General features: G+C 40.0%; 1 protein-coding gene across 11 annotated transcripts in view; it reads left to right on the forward strand.

Moving 5' to 3' along the window:
* The window catches only part of GTF2I (general transcription factor IIi), a 95866-nt gene that overhangs the window by 34613 nt on the left and 42245 nt on the right, over positions 1–19008 (forward strand). For 8 of the 11 annotated variants that reach the window (XM_040082268.2, XM_058422971.1, XM_058422978.1 and 5 more), the window contains 10 exons: positions 718–777; positions 2227–2289; positions 3530–3640; positions 7039–7101; positions 8837–8941; positions 11370–11432; positions 13179–13286; positions 15297–15359; positions 17120–17221; positions 18852–18914. In XM_040082268.2, the coding sequence (XP_039938202.1) occupies positions 718–777; positions 2227–2289; positions 3530–3640; positions 7039–7101; positions 8837–8941; positions 11370–11432; positions 13179–13286; positions 15297–15359; positions 17120–17221; positions 18852–18914 (801 nt within the window). The remainder of the gene's footprint in view (positions 1–717; positions 778–2226; positions 2290–3529; positions 3641–7038; positions 7102–8836; positions 8942–11369; positions 11433–13178; positions 13287–15296; positions 15360–17119; positions 17222–18851; positions 18915–19008) is intronic. The other 3 variants (XM_058422974.1, XM_058422976.1, XM_040082275.1) reach the window with 1 other exon arrangement.

A 19008-nucleotide genomic window follows, 5' to 3' on the forward strand; every position in this document is an offset into this window, starting at 1 on the left:
TAATGCTGATCAAAGTACTGTGTGCCTGAGTGGCACACTAACTCTTCCTGCTTATCAAAGAGGGAAAATTATATCTGTAGGTGGATGTTCCTCTCATCTTGGTAGGAGGTTGCACCATTTGAACGTTGCCACGGGTTAATACTGAATGACTAAATTTAGAATTGTTTTAGCAGTACACAGTAAGACAACTGAGAAATAGGGACATCAGCCACCTAAACCTTCATGTGTTGTATTGACAGAGAATAAGGGGCAGTTTTCTGTCAGTGGGCACCAGCACTGTCTTAGGCTACAATGTGAGATGTAACCAAAAGGATGTATTCTACTACTGTCTTCATAAGCTGTTAAAACAGGTGGTGTGATGTTTTTTATCTCTGCTCCATGCCTTTTCCTTGAATACTCTGGGGGCTATCTCTGCTATTGGGCCATGAAGTTAGTTTATTAGTTGAAAGCCTGCTGATCAGTATGAGTCTCTTGACTGTTCCAGTAGTCCAAGAAATGCACAATGCTGCCACTAACCCCATTTTTATTCTGTTGAACCAGGTAAGTAAGGATTTATAAATATTTAATATTTAACACGGACTTTCTGAAGTTCAGCATTACAGAAAGTATGAAGTGAGCACTGTATGAAATGGAAACTTAATTGGTAAATTCCTCTATGTGCTGGAAATATGTGTTTGTTGTGAGACATCCTTAAAAACTGTTCTCTCTGTTCTCAAGTAGGCCCTTCCAAAACATCAGGGATAGATGAAAAAATTGATCCTGGAAAAAGTTTCAGAGGTAGATCTTTTGCTTGTATTTTTCCTCACATCTGTTTTAGAAATTGCATGTGTGAGTTTTGCTTTGCACAGCTTTGCTGCTTGATTTGCCATAAAACTGAGGGTATTGGAACTTGAACATGAACAGAAATGAAAATTATGGTTGCTTTAGTTTCCAGCTGTCCGAAGTAGAGAGACATATAAACAGGAACTTAATTTCTTACTTTTGATCACTCTAAAGCACTAGTTATTTGTATGAATTGATATGTTTGTCAGGAAATTCAGTCTTTATAATGGCTTATAAAGTTTAACAAAACCCTGCTTTATGAATAGTGAGCGCAACATAAGTATTTTTTCGGTTCAGTGTGAGGTGAATGAGCACATAAGGAAAAAAATAAATGGAAAGTCTGTGTTAGGGGAAGCAGTTCCTTACCAAAACTCCCTAAGAGCTGAAATGCCTTTACAAAAAAATTGTGCCATTTTTTTTCAACTGTTTACAGTTCACATTAAAAATATTAGTTTGGCCATTTGCAAAGACTAGAAAATACTAACTTGCATTTTAACACCATGAATTTTGTTGTGATGTCAGAATGTTCCTGCTGCCATATGAAAACAGCCTTCTGAGCGTTGTTCATATAAAGAGGAAAATTCTGGAATTTCTCCTGTGAAAATGCTTACTTTATATAGAAAGGTTTAAAAAATGTGAAAAATATCGTACATATTTTTACTGTGGTAACTTTTTACTTTATATTTGTAAAGGAAACCATCAGCTTGGTAAAATACTCAAGCATAGAGAGATCTGAAGGGAGATACTTTCCAAAATGCAAAACTACAGCTTTACTCTGCCAGAATAACTAAAATCTGTTCCTTCATACACTGCTACTTAATTTGGATATAGTTTCTGATACAATTAGCTTCACTTTGTTTAACTGTAGTGCGAATAAATTTAAACTGCTCTTTCTCATGCTGAGTGTTGATCACCTAATCCTGATTATCTTGTTGCACTCTGACTGAACCAAAGAATTGTGATCATGAATTTCCCTCCCATGTTCCATTGTTGGCCTTGCAGCCTGTTCTGGAAATCATCACAGTCTGTAGAGATGGTAAAAAAATACATAATCTATGGGGACATGCAGCCTTTGTTTATATTTCCAGTAATCCTGAGTAACAGAGGGGAAAATACTTATGACTGTATTAACCCTGCAAAGGGAAGCCTATGGAATTTCCCTCTGTCATAGCACCAACTCTGCAGTGCTGCAGGTGCAGTTTAGCAAGTGTAATGCTCCCCTCTTTGCCTTAGTGTGGGACTGCTCCAAGGCTCATGGTGACATACCTTTGCTTCTATTTTTGTTGCATGCTGTGAGTGCAAGGGGCTTCTTTGACAATGCTGGATTAAATGCAAAGGCAGAGAGTGTTTGTTTGAAAATCTTGTTTGTGTCCATCATTCAGCAGTCCTGTTTTTCCCTTTCAGCATCCTCTGAGCCTGACTCGTCAGAAACAAGTGAGGATTCCGAGGTTGAGTTCAGTAATGGAGGTGAGTTCTCACTGATGAAATCTCATTGGTTTCAGTTTGCATTTTTATATCCAAATTGTGTTTTCCAAAGCCTGTATTAGTTGGCACTGAATGAAGAGAGTTGTGTGCTGGTGTTGACTGTAATTTGGATTGTGCACTGCTTGGTAAAAGAACCTGGTGGAAAACTGTTAGATAAACGATATACAATATAGTGCAGCATTTTGTACTTCCTGGGCTGGTTTTGAAATGATGTCTGACAAGCAATTTGTATCTTTTGCATAATTTTCGAGCATTGGTAACAAAAAATAGTCATTGAATGGACAAGATGTTACAGCATTCATTCATTCTGGAGACTACCATTCATTCATTAAGACCACCCAATCTGCAGTTTAGAAAATAGGCAGGGCAATGTGAGACTTCTGGCATTTGGGACAAAGTGGACACTTCTGGTGTTACCTTCAGCATGTTACAATGGAGCATGGAATTAACTCCAACACTACCTCAACAGGGAAGTTGTTACGTGACGAGTCACTAAGTTCTGTGTATATTTAAAGGCCTTTATCACAGAAGTAAAAGTGCTCTGAAAAGTTTTTCTCTGACAGAGTATAACAGAACTGTATAGTTACAAGGTATGTCAGTGTGTGATAGTATTTTTGGTAAATAAACCTTCCCCTGGGTCTCCTGGGTACCTGTTTTTCTGTAGTGAAATTAGTTTTGTTTGTCTGCTGTAACCATTGTGTCCTCTGAGGTTGGAGGCATTGGTAATAGGGCAGTGTTAAATGCTCATTTCCGTAATTGAGATGGGGATGGACTGAGGAGTGACTGGCTGAGTAGCAGCTCTCTGACAAATGGCTGGGTTTGCTGTTCTCCTGGCTGTCCACTTGGGTGTTTTTAAGGTAGAGTTGATCTCTGATGAATTTCATTGATGCCCATTAGTTTTCCACAGGTTTGAAAGTGGGTTGAACATTTGAGCTCTTCCAGGCAAAACTTGGCAGTGTCATTTGAGATCTACTCGTGGCATGATCTTAGTTCCAGTTAGCCAAAGGAGTTAGTCCCTATCTGCACAATTTCTTTTATTATTCCTTCATGGGTAGTAACCTGAGCTTTCTGAAGTTATTCAGTAAAGTAATTTGTTGAGAAATGGATGTCCTGATAAGCACAGTTCCTTAATTCTGTTAGAGTTTTCACTGCAGTTCCAGTGGTGCCTAGGAGTTTCCTGGGCAAAAAAATCAGTGATTTTTGTTGTTGTTGTTTCTTAAAGATGATGATGATGATGATGAGTACGTGGCCCCTGACAATCAATTGGAGAGCACTGAGTCTGCTAATGCAGTCGCCAATACTGGGAGAAGAAAAGCAGATGACTCCAACTTTGGTAAAATGAAAACTAAGATGATTTTTTCTCCGTGCTTTGTTTCATGAAAAGGTTTTGGGTAATTTTGTGATGCAAAAAAATTCAGTATGATTGCAAAAATAACTGTAACATCAACTGTATTTTTAGAACCTTTTTGAGAGAATTAAGCTACACAACTAAAAATACACAGCAATTTTGGAATTTCATTTGAGAGCCATGGACTCTGTGTAGGTGAATTGCTGCAATATAATCATCATCACAAGCTGCCCAGTTTTTTTTGTTATTTGATGTGACAATGTAAATAGACACTCAGGAATCTGGGATCTTTTGGCTGTGTTCTTTCATGATCCTTTATGTTGGATTCTCCACAGAGATGCATCCATGCACTTTAGTTTACTCTAGTTAGAGATGCTTCAACTGGGATTTTTTGGTTGTCCTGTACCTCTTCTTCATTATGTAGTTTGGCTTGGTTTATGGACACATTAATCTGTCTGCTTTTATAAGGCTCTCTGCAATCAGAAATATACTTTATATTTTTGAAGGCTGCCACCAGAGTTTATATGGCAGTGAAGGAACAGATGTGAGATAACCATATGAGCATTTGAGATGTAAAGTGTTTTTTGTGAGGATGAATTGTATGAAGCAGAGAGACTCAGTTCCCAGGCAGGTGCAAATTAGTAATTTTTTGCAAAATCTAGGCCTTTTTAAGCAGTTAGCCCATTATCTGTTACATTCCATTTAATTTTAACAGATATAATTCAGCCAACCACCATAAACCACCACGTGAGCATGTCATGGTTATATAACATGTTTTTCTACCTTCTATTCAGCTGAGTCACTTTCCTATAGTCCTTTTCTGCTTAGCTGAAGTAGCAGGTCTGAGCCATGATTTTAAAAGGGTAAGGAGACCCTTATTTCATAAAATGTTACCTAAATCTAGCAATAAATTACCATCAGTGATTATTTTTTCAAAGAAATATTTGGAAAGATGTCACCTAATTGCAATTGTACATCTTCTCCAACCGTTGTCTGTTCATATTTCCACCAGGTTGGCTTTTGTGATTTTGTGTTCTTTTGCTTTTAATCTCACAAATCACACCGCTCTGGGGCTTGCAGTAAGCAGGTTGTGATCAGAGTTGTCATTATTTTAAGTCATGAAAGGCATTTGTAAGGTGCTGATCCCCCAGAGTTTAGTGGTTTGACGGGATGTGAAAAGTCCATCATTGTGTGGGTGGCTTTGCTCAGAGCACGTGTCTCTCCAGCCTGAGCTGTGTGCTTTTGAAGCCAGGTTTTGCTGGCAGCAATGCTCCTTCTTGCAAATCCCATTGGTTTTGCTTTGAAGGTTGGTGTGACCATAGTTAAGGGTAGCATGAGATGAAATTCAGCAGCATTTCTCCTGATAAAGGTGAATGAAGTTCATTGCCTGTGCTGGCTGCAGTATTAACAGAACTCACTTGAGAGGAGAAATCTAGGTTTGTTTTCCATAATGCCATGTGCTTTATATCTGTCTGTGAAGAGGGAGCATGAGGAAGGGGAAGTGTGATAGGAAATGAGCAAGACTCTGACTCTGCCATGGTTTTGACTAGAATTTTATAGCTCCAGATGCTGAGTGTGGCCCTTTGAGTCAGACTAAGGTTTTGTAACACACTTTTTTCTTAGTCCTGTTATTCTTCGTAAGTTTCTGTAAGAGAGGTGTGGAAAGTTGTCCCTGGTTTTGCTGAACAGAATAAATCTGTTGTGCATGAGGGTTGGTATTTATGAGAAGGTCTAGAGGCAGTGACTGAAAATTGCAGGTAACAGTCTAACTTAAATTTCATTTGTGGTTTAAAAGGGCGTAGAGAGTAAGCAGCCTTGTCTTCATTCTGTAAAATGAAATTCTGTATTGCCCCTCCTCACAAAAACGAGTGAGACAGACAAATCAGTGGATTTTATGGAATCTTGGGTTTAATCAGTGTAATAGTCAAGAAATACATCGAAGAGGCTCTTCCAGAAGTTTGTCTGAAGGCTGCCTCCAGTGATGCAGGTTTGCACAAGTGATGGTTTCCTGGAAAGGAAATCATCAGAGTTTGAGTACATTGGTATATGTCACTGGGGGTTTTCAGTGTTTTTCCCCTCCAGTAACCTTGGCAAGATGGTGAAAGGGGAAGTGGCAGAACTATGGTGTGCCTGGAAACCCCCAGGTTAGCTGTAGCTGATGAAGGTGTCTGAGGTGATCTTAATAAGAATGGATGAGTGGGCATCACGGTGTGATTGTAATTCAGCAATCAGAAAGTTGAGGTTATGTGTGTCAGAAGAAATTATTTTAAAGGGAACAAAATCACATTTGAGAAACTGGAGCCAGTGCTGGTAAATGACAACATTTAGAACTGTGACAAAGGCTTCTTAAGTAGGAGCTGTGTGTATTTACCCAAGATCAGAAGAGACCTAGTCATGATAATGTAATGTTAAAAAACGCTTACTTCAATGTTTAACGCTGTTGGTTTAATGTGTCTTCAGAAGAAATGCTTCATATGGGAGTTTTCTTCTGGAACTTTGTTGCCATCTGTTCAGTTTTTTGCATGAGTCCCTTAACTGTGAGTGTTTGTCAGGGACTTGGTGCTGGACGAGGTGGAACATTTTCCAATCCCATGGCCACACAAATATATACTCTTATGTATATTGCAAAATGCTGTATATTTTAAAAGTTTTAAAATCTTTTTTAATTCTGACAAAAAGGTTCTAAGTGATCACTTGAAGTGACAGGCATTCAAAATGCACAGGTGCAGCTTTGCTCTGCAGGAATCACTGAAATCTGTTCCTTCATGAACTGATACTTCATTTTGATATTGTTTCTGATTTGATTAGCTTCACTTTGTTTAACTGTAGTTCAGTTATATTGGTCCTTCTCACACTGAGTGTTGATCAGTGTGAGAGTTAATCCTGCTTCTCTTGTTGGTGCACTTTGACGAAACGAAAGCATTATGATCATGAATTTCCCTCAATGTTTCATTGTTGGCTTTGTAGCCTGCTGTGGAAATCATCATAGCACAGCAACCATGACTCTGTAGAGGTGTAAAAAGATACAAAATCTGTGGGGACACGCAGCCTTTGTTAACATTTCCAATAATCCTGAGTAACAGAGGGGAAAATACTTACGATTGTATTAACCCTGCAAAGGGAAGCCTATGGAATTCCCCTCTGTCATAGCACCAGCTCTGCAGTGCTGCAGGTGCAGTTTAGCAAGTGTAATGCTCCCCTCTTTGCCTTAGTGTGGGATTGCTCCAAGGCTCATGGTGACACATCTTTGCTTCTATTTTTGTTGCATGCTGTGAGTGCAAGGGGCTTCTTTGACAATGCTGGATTAAATGCACAGGCATGGAGTGTTTGTTTGAAAATCTTGTTTGTGTCCATCATTCAGCAGTCCTGTTTTTGTCTTTCAGATTCCTCCCAGATTATTGTTTCAGAACCAACTGAGAACCCTGAGGTTGAGGTAACCATTGAAGGTGAGTTCTCCAGCCCACTGATTTCAGTTGGAATTTTTATATCCAAAATGTATTTTCCAAAGCCTGCGTTAGTTGGCACTGAATGAAGAGAGTTGTGTGCTGGTGTTGACTGTAATTTGGATTGTGCACTGCTTGGTAAATGAACCTGGTGGGGAAGTATTTGAAAACGATATACAATAGAGTGCAGCATTTTGTACTTCCTGGGCTGGTTTTGAAATGATGTCTGACAAGCAATTTTATCTTGTGCAGAATTTTCGAGCATTGGTAATGAAAAATAGTCATTGAATGGACAAGATGTTACAGCATTCATTCATTCATTCATTCACTCTGGAGAAGACATTGCTTTATAAACACACTGTAGTTCTGTGTACCATTTGTAGTTAACACGAGCTTCTGGGAAGAATGGTCCTGGAAGAGAAAGGCTGTGTTGCAGGTGGTGTAAGTGAAGCCTCCAGGTGTCTGTCTAATATTGATAATGATGAGATACAACCCTTTGCCCCTGGCAGCTCCCTTTCTCTTCTGAATGACTGCAAAGCTGCAAACTGGGGTTCCTGGTGTTCTCGTGCTAGGATCTTGGTGGGAGGTCAGCTGTGTTTCTTGTATTTGTGAATTAGTGTCCTGTAACTGCTTTAGAGGGCTGCTGAGATGGGCTTTTCTTAGTGCTTGCTTATGGAATTAGATTAAGACCACCCAATCTGCAATTTATTCAGTAGGCAGGGCAAAGCGGGACTTCTGGCATTTGGGACAAAGTGGACACTTCTGGCATTGCCTTCAGCATTTTATAATGCAGCATGGAAATAACTCCAACATTGCCTCCACAGAATAGTTTATATATGATAAGTCTTTAAGTTCTGTGTATATCTAAAGGCCTTTACCACAGAAGTAAAAGTGCTCTGAAAAGTTTTTCTCTGACAGAGTATAAAAGAAATGTATAGGTACAAGGTATGTCAGTGTGTGATAGTATTTTTGGTAAGTAAACCTTCCCCTGGGTCTCCTGGGTACCTGTTTTTCTGTAGTGAAATTAGTTTTCTTTGTCTGCTGTAACCATTGTGTTCTCTGAAGTTGGAGGTATTGGTAATTGACAGCCTAAAAAAGGCCATTACCATAATTAAGATAGGGATGGACTGAGGAGTGGCTGGCTGAGTAGCAGCTCTCTGACAAATGGCTGGGTTTGCTGTTCTCCTGTCTGTCCACTTGGGTGTGTTTAAGGTAGAGTTGATCTCTTTGATGAATTTCATTGATGCCCATTAGTTTTACACTGGTTTGAAAGTGGGTTGAACATTTGAGCTCTTCGAGGCAAACTTAAGCATTGTCTTTTGAGATCTTCCTGTGTAATGGTATTAGTTCCAGTTAGCTAAAGGAGTTAGTCCCTATGGGCACTGTTTATTTTGTGCTTCCTTTTGCTGTTGCATGGTTGTTTCACAATCATGCGATGTCCAGTCATGATTCAGAAGACAATGTTGTTTCCCTTCAGAAGTACAGAGGCAGTTTGTGTTTTGCTGCCTTGTGCTTTGCACAGGCCCTTTTGAGGGAACAAGTTGTTCCTTCACAGGTAGGAGCAGGAGCTTTCTGAAGTTACTCAGGTAAGTAATTTTTTTCAGAATTTGTTGTCCTGATAAGCACAGTTCCTTAATTCTCTTAGAGTTTTGAAATTCCAAGCAGTTCCAGTGCTGCCTGTGAGTTCCCTGCCAAAATAATAGTGATTTTTTGTTGTTGTTGTTGTTGTTTCTTAAAGATGATGATGATGACTACCTGCCCTCTGACAAGAGACCGAGGAGCACCAAGTTGGGTAATGAAGCAGCCAATGCTGGGGGCAGAAAAGGAGAAGAGTCCAATTCTGGTGAGGTGAAAATTAAAGATGATTTCATCTCCCTGCTTTTTTTTATGAAAATGTTTTGGGCAATTTTGTCCTTCAAACAATTCAGTATGGTCACAAAAATAACTCACTTCACCTAATTTTTTTAGATCCTTTTTGAGAAAAGTCGAGAAGCTAAAAAAAATTAAATAGGCAGCAGTTTTGGAATTTCATTTAAGTGCCATGGGCTCAGTGTAGATGTGTTGCTGCGGTATAATCTTCATCATGCACTACCTCTGTTGTCTTTTGTTATTTGATGTGCAAACATAAATAGATGCACACGAAGTTGGGATCTTTAGATTGTGTTCCTTCATTTTGTTTGGTTCTTCACAGAAACACATCCATGCTCTTCAGTGTACTAGTTAAAGATGCTTTACCTGTGATATTTTGTGGTCCTGTATCTCTCCTTTATTCTGTGGTTTGGTTTATGGGCACATTAATCTGTCTGCTTTTATCAGGTTCTGTGCAGTCTGGAATATTTTTTTTTACTTTATATTTTTGAAGGCAGCCGCCAGAATTCATATGGCAGTATAGGAACAGATGTGGAAATACAGTTGGAGCATTTGAGATGTGAAATGTGTTTTGTGAGGATAAATTAACATAGTTCGATATTTTTTCACAGAAATATTTGGAAATATTTTGCCTTTTATAAACTGGAGATCTTCTCCAGCCATTGTCTTTTCATATTTCCACCAGGCTGGCTTTTTGTGATTTTTGTTTTGTTTTCCTTTTAATTTCCTTTGATAGCTTTACAACAGAGTAGTGTTCCAAGGAAGGCAGGCACCTCCCTGGAATGGAAAGGTGACCATGAAGTTGACTCTTCACCCAAAATTTTGACAACTCTAAAGACATGGCTTCCTGGCAAAGGAATGGGAAAAGGAATAACAGTTCATTAGAAATCTATGTTTATATCTATATATCTTGATATATCTTTATATATATAACAAGATGAAAGAAACAAGCACAATAATACCAGCAACTAGCTAAAAAAAGAAAACTGAATAACGGCCTTTTCCTGCCCCTTAAGCAATTCCCGCTGTTTTGTAGTTACAGCCACATCCAGATTGGGGCACTCTTGGCAGCTCCTGAGGCAGAGAGGCTGCAGTGATCTCTGTTCCAAGAGTGGGAGGTCTCTGCTGGTGGTGTCGGCTCGGATGAGGAGGGGGAGGAAGGCTGGACTCCCCCAGGCACCCATGTGAGCAGTGGTGGTTTTTGGCACTGCTGATGGCAGGGTGTACGTGCTTGGAAGGCAGGAAGCGCTTTATGGCCGTGTCACACTGCTGTGCACAGACAGGGTCCGGTGAAAGTCTGCCTCCAGCTCCAGCTGGCTTTCCATGCGATGGCTCCAGTGGCCATGGGAAGGAAGGGACATCTTTTTTTAAAGATCTGTTGAAAGGTTCTAGAGTGATCAGTAGTTGTGACAGGCATTTTTACGACCATACTTTATGTTCGTGTCTAGTAAAACAACTCCTAATTCGTTCCTTTTGCAGTACTTTGCATATGCTAGGTATGTACCCAGCACTCGCTTGGGATTAGACCAAAACGTGATACTGTTTTCCATGAAGTGGATGTTGTATTTGACATAGTTTAAATGTACTCCAGTTAATGTGTCACAGTAGATTCAGCTGAATTTATAGTATACACAACACTCATCATGTGAAGAGAAACCTTTGAAACAAAGATTCCTTCAGACTTGCTTCCAAAGTGATACCACACTGCATCTCAGAGAGATCTGAAAGAAGATACCCTTCCAAAAGCATATGTGCAGCTTTACTCTGCCAGAATCACTGAAATGCATTTCTTCATGCATTGTTACTTAATTTTCATATAGTTTCTGATACAATTCACTTTGTTTAACTGTATTTCAGTTAAGAAGCATAATTTGCTCTTTCTCACAATGAGTGGTGACTGGCCAATCCTGCTTGCCTTGCTGCACTCTGAACCAAAGAATTGTGATCATGAATTTCCCTCCCATGTTCCATAGTTGGCCTTGCAGTCTGTTCTGGAAATCATCATAGCACCGCAACCATGAGTCTGTAGAGATGGTAAAAAAATACATAATCTATGGGGACACGCAGCCTTTGTTTATATTTCCAGTAATCCTGAGTAACAGAGGGGAAAATACTTATGATTGTATTAACCCTGCAAAGGGAAGCCTATGGAATTTCCTTCTGTCATAGCACCAACTCTGCAGTGCTGCAGGTGCAGTTTAGCAAGTGTAATGCTCCCCTCTTTGCCTTAGTGTGGGATTGCTCCAAGGCTCATGGTGACACATCTTTGCTTCTATTTTTGTTGCATGCTGTGAGTGCAAGGGGCTTCTTTGACAATGCTGGATTAAATGCACAGGCATGGAGTGTTTGTTTGAAAATCTTGTTTGTGTCCATCATTCAGCAGTCCTGTTTTTGTCTTTCAGATTCCTCCCAGCATGACTCTTCAGACTCAAGTGAAGATTCTGAGGCTGAATTAACTAGTGAAGGTGAGTTCTCCAGCCCATTGATTTCAGTTGGCATTTTTATATCCAAAATGTATTTTCCAAAGCCTGCATTAGTTGGCACTGAATGAAAAGAGTTGTGTGCTGGTGTTGACTGTAGTTTGGATTGTGCACTGCTTGGTAAATGAACCTGGTGGAGAAGTGTTAATAAGCCACAATATAGTGCAGCATACTGGACTTCCTGGGCTGATTTTTAAGTGATGCGAAACAGAAATTTGTATCTTGTGCAGAATTTTCAAGCATTGGTAATGAAAAATAGTCATTGAATGGACAAGATGTTACAGCATGCATTCATTCATTCATTCATTCATTCACTTTGGAGAAGACGTTGCTTTATAAACACACTGTAGTTCTGTGTACCATTTGTAGTTAACACGAGCTTCTGGGAAGAATGGTCCTGGAAGAGAAAGGCTGTGTTGCAGGTGGTGTAAGTGAAGCCTCCAGGTGTCTGTCTAATATTGATAAGGATGAGATACAACCCTTTGCCCCTGGCACCTCCCTTTCTCTTCTGAATGGCTGCAAAGCTGCAAACTGGGGTTCCTGGTGTTCTCATGCTGGGATCTTGGTGGGAGGTCAGCTGTGGTTCTTGTATTTGTGAATTAGCGTCCTGTAACTGCTTTAGAAGGCTGCTGAGATGGGCTTTTCTTAGTGCTTGCTTATGGAATTAGATTAAGACCACCCAATCTGCAATTTATTCAGTAGGCAGGGCAAAGTGGGGCTTTTGGAATTTGGGACAAAGTGGACACTTCTGGCATTGCCTTCACCATTTTATAATGCAGCACGGAAATAACTCCAACGTTGCCTCAACAACAAAGTTTATATATGATAAGTCTTTAAGTTCTGTGTATATCTAAAGGTCTTTACCACAGAAGTAAAAGTGCTTTGAAGCGTTTTTTCTCTCATAGAGTGAAACAGAACTGTATAGGTACAAGATATGTCAGTGTGTGATGTTATTCTTGCAAAGTGAAGCATACCCTGGGTGTTGTGGGTTCATGTTTTTCTGTAGTGAAATTAGTTTTCTTTGTCTGCTGTAACCATTGTGTTCTCTGAGGTTGGAGGTATTGGTAATTGACAGCCTAAAAAAGGTCATTACCATAATTAAGATTGGGATGGAGTGAGGAGTGACTGGCTGAGTAGCAGCTCTCTGACAAATGGCTGGGTTTGCTGTTCTCCTGTCTGTCCACTTGGGTGTGTTTAAGGTAGAGTTGATCTCTTTGATGAATTTCATTGATGCCCTTTAGTTTTACACAGGTTTGAAAGTGGGTTGAACATTTGAAGTCTTCAAGACAAAACTTGGGCAGTGTCATTTGAGATCTACTTGTGGAATGATCTTAGTTCCAGTTAGCTAAAGGAGTTAGTCCCTATGGGCACTGTTTATTTTGTGCTTCCTTTTGCTGTTGCATGGTTGTTTCACAATCATGCGACGTCCAGTCATGATGCAGAAGACAATGTTGTTTTCCTTCGGAAGTACAGAAGCAGTTTGTGTTTTGCTGCCTTGTGCTTTGCACTGGCCCTTTTGAGGGAACAAGTTGTTCCTTCACAGGTAGGAACAGGAGCTTTCTGAAGTTACTCAGGTAAGTAATTTTTTTTCAGAATTTGTTGTCCTGATAAGCACAGTTCCTTAATTCTCTTAGGGTTTTGAAATTCAAAGTAGTTCCAGTGATGCACAAGAGTTCAATGGATAAAAAATCAGTATTTTTTTGGGTTTTTTTTTGTTGTTGTTTCTTAAAGATGATGATGATGACGAGTACCTACCCCCTAGCAAGAGGAAGAGGAGGAGGATGTCGGCTAAAGCAGCTACCAGTACTCAGAGAAGAAAGTCAAAAGGGTTCAACTTCAGTAAGATAAAAAATTAAAGATGTTTTTATCTCCCTGCTTTTTTTATGAAAAGGATTTGGGTATTTTTCAGCTGCTGCATTGAGACATGTTAGTGCAAGCCTTCATTTAAGAGCCATGGGCTCTGTGTAGGTGAATTACTGCAGTATAATCATCATCATCAAAGGCTGCCTCTGCTGGGTTTTTTTTAAATTTGTTGTGACAATGTAAAGAGATGCACAGGAAGTTGGGATCCTCTGGCTGTGTTCTTTCATGATCCCTTATGTTGGGTTCTCCACACAAATGCCTCCATGCACTTCAGTGTACCCTTGTTAAAGATGTTTTGCCTGGGATTTTTATGGTCCTTTACCACCTCTTTATTCTGTGGTTTGGTTTAATTTGGTTTGTGGACACATTAATGTGTCTGCTTTTACAATGTTCTGTGCAGTCAGGAATATGTTTATAACTCTATGCTTTTGAAGGCAGCCACCGGAGTTCTGATGTAGCAGTGAAGGAACAGATGTGAGATACACTTGGAGCATTAGAGATGTGAAATGTGTTTTGTGAGGATAAATTAACATAATTGGATATTTTTTCACAGAAATATTTGGAAAGATGTTGCCTTATATAAATTCTACATCTTCTCCAACCAGTGTCTTTTCATATTTCCACCAGGTTGAGTTTTGTCATTTTGTGTTCTTTTGCTTTTAATCTCACAAATCACACCGCACTGGGGCTTGCAGTAAGCAGGTTGTGATCAGAGTTGTCATTATTTTAAGTCATGAAAGGCATTTGTAAGGTGCTCATCCCCCAAAGTTTAGTGGTTTGACGGGATGTGAAAAGTCCATCATTGTGTGGGTGGCTTTGCTCAGAGCACGTGTCTCTCCAGCCTGAGCTGTGTGCTTTTGAAGCCAGGTTTTGCTGGCAGCAATGCTCCTTCTTGCAAATCCCATTGGTTTTGCTTTGAAGGTAGGTGTGACCATAGTTAAGGGTAGCATGAGATGAAATTCAGCAGCATTTCTTGTGATAAAGAAGAACTAAGTTTTGATTTAGATTTTGAAACAATTTGCTTCCATTTCTTTTACTGCAGTGCAGTTAAATATTCATTACTCTTTCTTACACAGACTGTTGATAAGCTAATCATACTTATTTTGTTCTTGCACTCTGCCCCAACAAAAGCATTGTGGTCATGAGTTTTCCTCCAATGTTCCATAGTTGCCTTTCAGCCTGTGATGGGGATACGCAAAGCAATCACACGGAGACGAGAGATTTTGCAGGGCAGAGATGTTCCTCTGAGAGAGCCCAAGGCTGAGCCAAGCCCAGAGCCCCTCTGCCTGTTTATTTCTTACTTTTTATATATTTGTGGGTCTGGCCGTGGATTGGCTTCTGGAGTTATCACCTCCTAGCCGAATGGCCAGACCAACTGTCAGTTACAATTGTTTTCAGGTTAGAAATATGCAAACAAAGGATAGAGAATGAAAAACAAAGGATTTGTTTATGTTACATGTGTGAGAAAGGCAGAAACTGCTCCTAATATTGCACAGTAGCTAAAAAGTCTGACTCCATTTTATGAAAAATCAAAAGGCTTTAAAAAACTCAGAAAAACCAGGGTGACAGCAGCCTGTTCTGGAAATCATCACAGCACAGCATGAGTCTGTAGAGATGTAAAAAGATACAAAATCTGTGGGGACACGCAGCCTTTGTTTATATTTCCAGTAATCCTGAGTAACAGAGGGGAAAATATTTATGATTGTATTAACCCTGCAGAGGGAAGCCTATGGAATTTCCTTCAGTCACAGCACCAACTCTGCAGTGCTGCAGGTGCAGTTTAGCAAGTGTAATGCTCCCCTCTTTGCCTTAGTGTGGGATTGCTCCAAGGCTCATGGTGACACATCTTTGCTTCTATTTTTCTTGCATGCTGTGTGGGTGGACGGGACCTCTTTGACAATGCTGGTTTAAATGCACAGGCATGGAGTGTTTGTTTGAAAATCTTGTTTGTGTCCATCATTCAGCAGTCCTGTTTTTGCCTTTCAGATTCCTCCCAGCATAACATGCCAGAGATATGTGAGAACCCTGAGGTTGAGGTCACTGTTGAAGGTCAGTTCTCCAGCCCATTGATTTCAGTTTGCATTTTTATATCCAAGTCTGTTTCAAAGCCTGCATTAGTTGGCACTGAATGAAAAGAGTTGTGTGCTGGTGTTGACTGTAGTTTGGATTGTGCACTGCTTGGTAAATGAACCTGGTGGAGAAGTGTTAGAAGACCACAATATAGTGCAGCATACTGGACTTCCTGGGCTGGTTTTGAAATGATGTCTGACAAGCAATTTGTCTCTTGTGCAGAATTTTAGAGCATTGGTAATGAAAACTAGTCATTGAATGGACAAGATGTTACAGGATTCTTTCATTCATTCATTCATTCATTCATTCATTCATTCATTCATTCATTCATTCATTCACTCTGGAGAAGACATTGCTTTATAAACACACTGTAGTTCTGTGTACCATTTGTAGTTAACACGAGCTTCTGGGAAGAATGGTCCTGGAAGAGAAAGGCTGTGTTGCAGGTGGTGTAAGTGAAGCCTCCAGGTGTCTGTCTAATATTGATAAGGATGAGATACAACCCTTTGCCCCTGGCAGCTCCCTTTCTCTTCTGAATGGCTCTGAAGCTGCAAACTGGGGTTCCTGGTGTTCTCATGCTAGGATCTTGGTGGGAGGTCAGCTGTGGTTCTTGTATTTGTGAATTAGTGTCCTGTAACTGCTTTAGAAGGCTGCTGAGATGGGCTTTTCTTAGTGCTTGCTTATGGAATTAGATTAAGACCACTCAATCTGCAATTTATTCAGTAGGCAGGGCAAAGTGGGACTTTTGGAATTTGGGACAAAGTGGACACTTCTGGCATTGCCTTCAGCATTTTATAATGCAGCATGGAAAAAACTCCAACATTGCCTCCACAGAGTAGTTTATATACGATAAGTCTTTAAGTTCTGTGTATATCTAAAAGCCTTTACCACAGAAGTAAAAGTGCTCTGAAAAGTTTTTCTCTGACAGAGAACAGAAATATATAGGTGCAAGGTATGTCAGTGTGTGATGTTATTCTTGCAAAGTGAAGCATACCCTGGGTGTTGTGGGTTCATGTTTTTCTGTATGTGAAATTAGTTTTCTTTGTCTGCTGTAAGCATTTGTTTTCTCTGAAGTTGGAGGTATTGGTAATTGACAGCCTAAAAAAGGTCATTACCATAATTAAGATAGGGATGGAGTGAGGAGTGACTGGCTGAGTAGCAGCTCTCTGACAAATGGCTGGGTTTGCTGTTCTCCTGTCTGTCCAGTTGGGTGTGTTTAAGGCAGAGGTGACCTGTTTGATGAGTTTCATTGACGTCCTTTACTTTTCCACTGGTTTGAAAGTGGGTTGAACATTTGAGCTCTTCAAGACAAAACTTGGGCAGTGTCATTTGAGATCTACTTGTGGAATGATCTTAGTTCCAGGTAGCTAAAGGAGTTAGTCCCTATGGGCACAATTTATTTTGTGCCTCCTTTTGCTGTTGCATGGTTGTTTCACAATCATGCGATGTCCAGTCATGATTCAGAAGACAATGTTGTTTTCCTTCAGAAGTACAGAAGCAGTTTGTGTTTTGCTGCCTTGTCCTTTGCACTGGCCCTTTTGAGGGTATAAGTTGTTCCTTCACAGGTAGGAGCAGGAGCTTTCTGAAGTTACTCATAGAAGTAATTTTTTTGCAGAATTTGTTGTCCTGATAAGCACAGTTCCTTAATTCTGTTAGAGTTTTGATATTCAAAGCAGTTCCAGTGCTGCCATGGGTTCCCTGGAGAAATAACCTGTTTTGTTTTTCTTTCTTTCTTAAAGATGATGATGGCTACCTACCTCCTGACAAGAGACTGAAGAGCTCCGAGTCAGCTAATTCTGCTGCCAATACTGAGAGAAGTAGAGCAGCAGAGTTCACTTTTGGTAAGATGAAAATTAAAAATGATTTTATTTCCCTGATTTGTTTTATGAAAACTTTTTGGGTAATTTTTGCTTGCAGGAGTGAGACATGTTAGTGCAAGCCTTCACTTCTGAGCCATGGGCTCTGTGTAGGTGAATTGCTGCAGTATAATCGTCATCATCACAGGCTGCCTCTGTTGTTCTGTGGGTTTTTTTTTTTTCAATTTGATGTGACAATATAAATAGATGCACAGGGATTTGGGATCTTTTGGTTATGTTCTTTCATGATCCCTTATGTTGGGTTCTCCGCACAAATGCATCCATGCACTTCAGTGTACGCTTGTTAAAGATACTTTGCCTGGGATTTTTTGTGATCCTGTACCTCTCCTTTATTCTGTGGTTTGGTTCAATTCGGTTTATGGAAACATTAATCTGTCTGCTTTTATAAGGTTCCATGCAGTCAGGAATATGTTTATAAGTTTATATTTTTGAATGCAGCCACCGGCGTTCAAGTGGCAGTGGAGAAAGAGTTGTAGAAATACACTTGGAGCATTAGAGATGTGAAATGTGTTTTGTGAGGATAAATTAGCATAGTTGGATATTTTTTCACAGAAATATTGGGAAAGATGTTGCCTTATATAAATTCTACATCTTCTCCAACCATTGTCTTTTCATATTTCCACCAGGTTGACTTTTGTGATTTTGTGTTCTTTTGCTTTTAATCTCACAAATCACACGGCACTGGGGCTTGCAGTAAGCAGGTTGTGATCAGAGTTGTCATTATTTTAAGTCATGAAAGGCATTTGTAAGGTGCTCATCCCTCAAAGTTTAGTGGTTTGATGGGATGTGAAAAGTCCATCATTGTGTGGGTGGCTTTGCTCAGAGCACGTGTCTCTCCAGCCTGAGCTGTGTGCTTTTGAAGCCAGGTTTTGCTGGCAGCAATGCTCCTTCTTGCAAATCCCATTGGTTTTGCTTTGAAGGTAGGTATGGCCATAGTTAAGGGTAGCATGAGATGAAATTCAGCAGCATTTCTTGTGATAAAGAAGAACTAAGTTTTGATTTAGATTTTGAAACAATTTGCTTCCATTTCTTTTACTGTAGTGCAGTTAAATATTCATTACTCTTTCTTATACAGACTGTTGATAAGCTAATCATACTTATTTTGTTGTTGCACTCTGCCCCAACAAAAGCATTGTGGTCATGAGTTTTCCTCCCATGTTCCATTGTTGGCCTTGCATCCTGTTCTGGAAATCATCATAGCACAGCAACCATGAGTCTGTAGAGATGTAAAAAGATACAAAATCTATGGGGACACGCAGCCTTTGTTTATATTTCCAGTAATCCTGAGTAACAGAGGGGAAAATATTTATGATTGTATTAACCCTGCAAAGGGAAGCCTATGGAATTTCCTTCAGTCACAGCACCAACTCTGCAGTGCTGCAGGTGCAGTTTAGCAAGTGTAATGCTCCCCTCTTTGCCTTAGTGTGGGATTGCTCCAAGGCTCATGGTGACATACCTTTGCTTCTATTTTTGTTGCATGCTGTGAGTGCAAGGGGCTTCTTTGACAATGCTGGATTAAATGCACAGGCATGGAGTGTTTGTTTGAAAATCTTGTTTGTGTCCATCATTCAGCAGTCCTGTTTTTGTCTTTCAGATTCCTCCCAGCATAACATGTCAGAGGCAAGTGAGGATTGTGAACTTGACGTCACTGTTGAAGGTCAGTTCTGCAGGTCAATGATTTCAGTTGGCATTTTTATATCCAAAATGTATTTTCCAAAGCCTGCATTAGTTGGCACCGAATTAAGAGTTGT

This window comes from Hirundo rustica, chromosome 19 (assembly GCF_015227805.2).
Source record: "Hirundo rustica isolate bHirRus1 chromosome 19, bHirRus1.pri.v3, whole genome shotgun sequence".
Taxonomy (NCBI): Eukaryota; Metazoa; Chordata; class Aves; order Passeriformes; family Hirundinidae; genus Hirundo; species Hirundo rustica.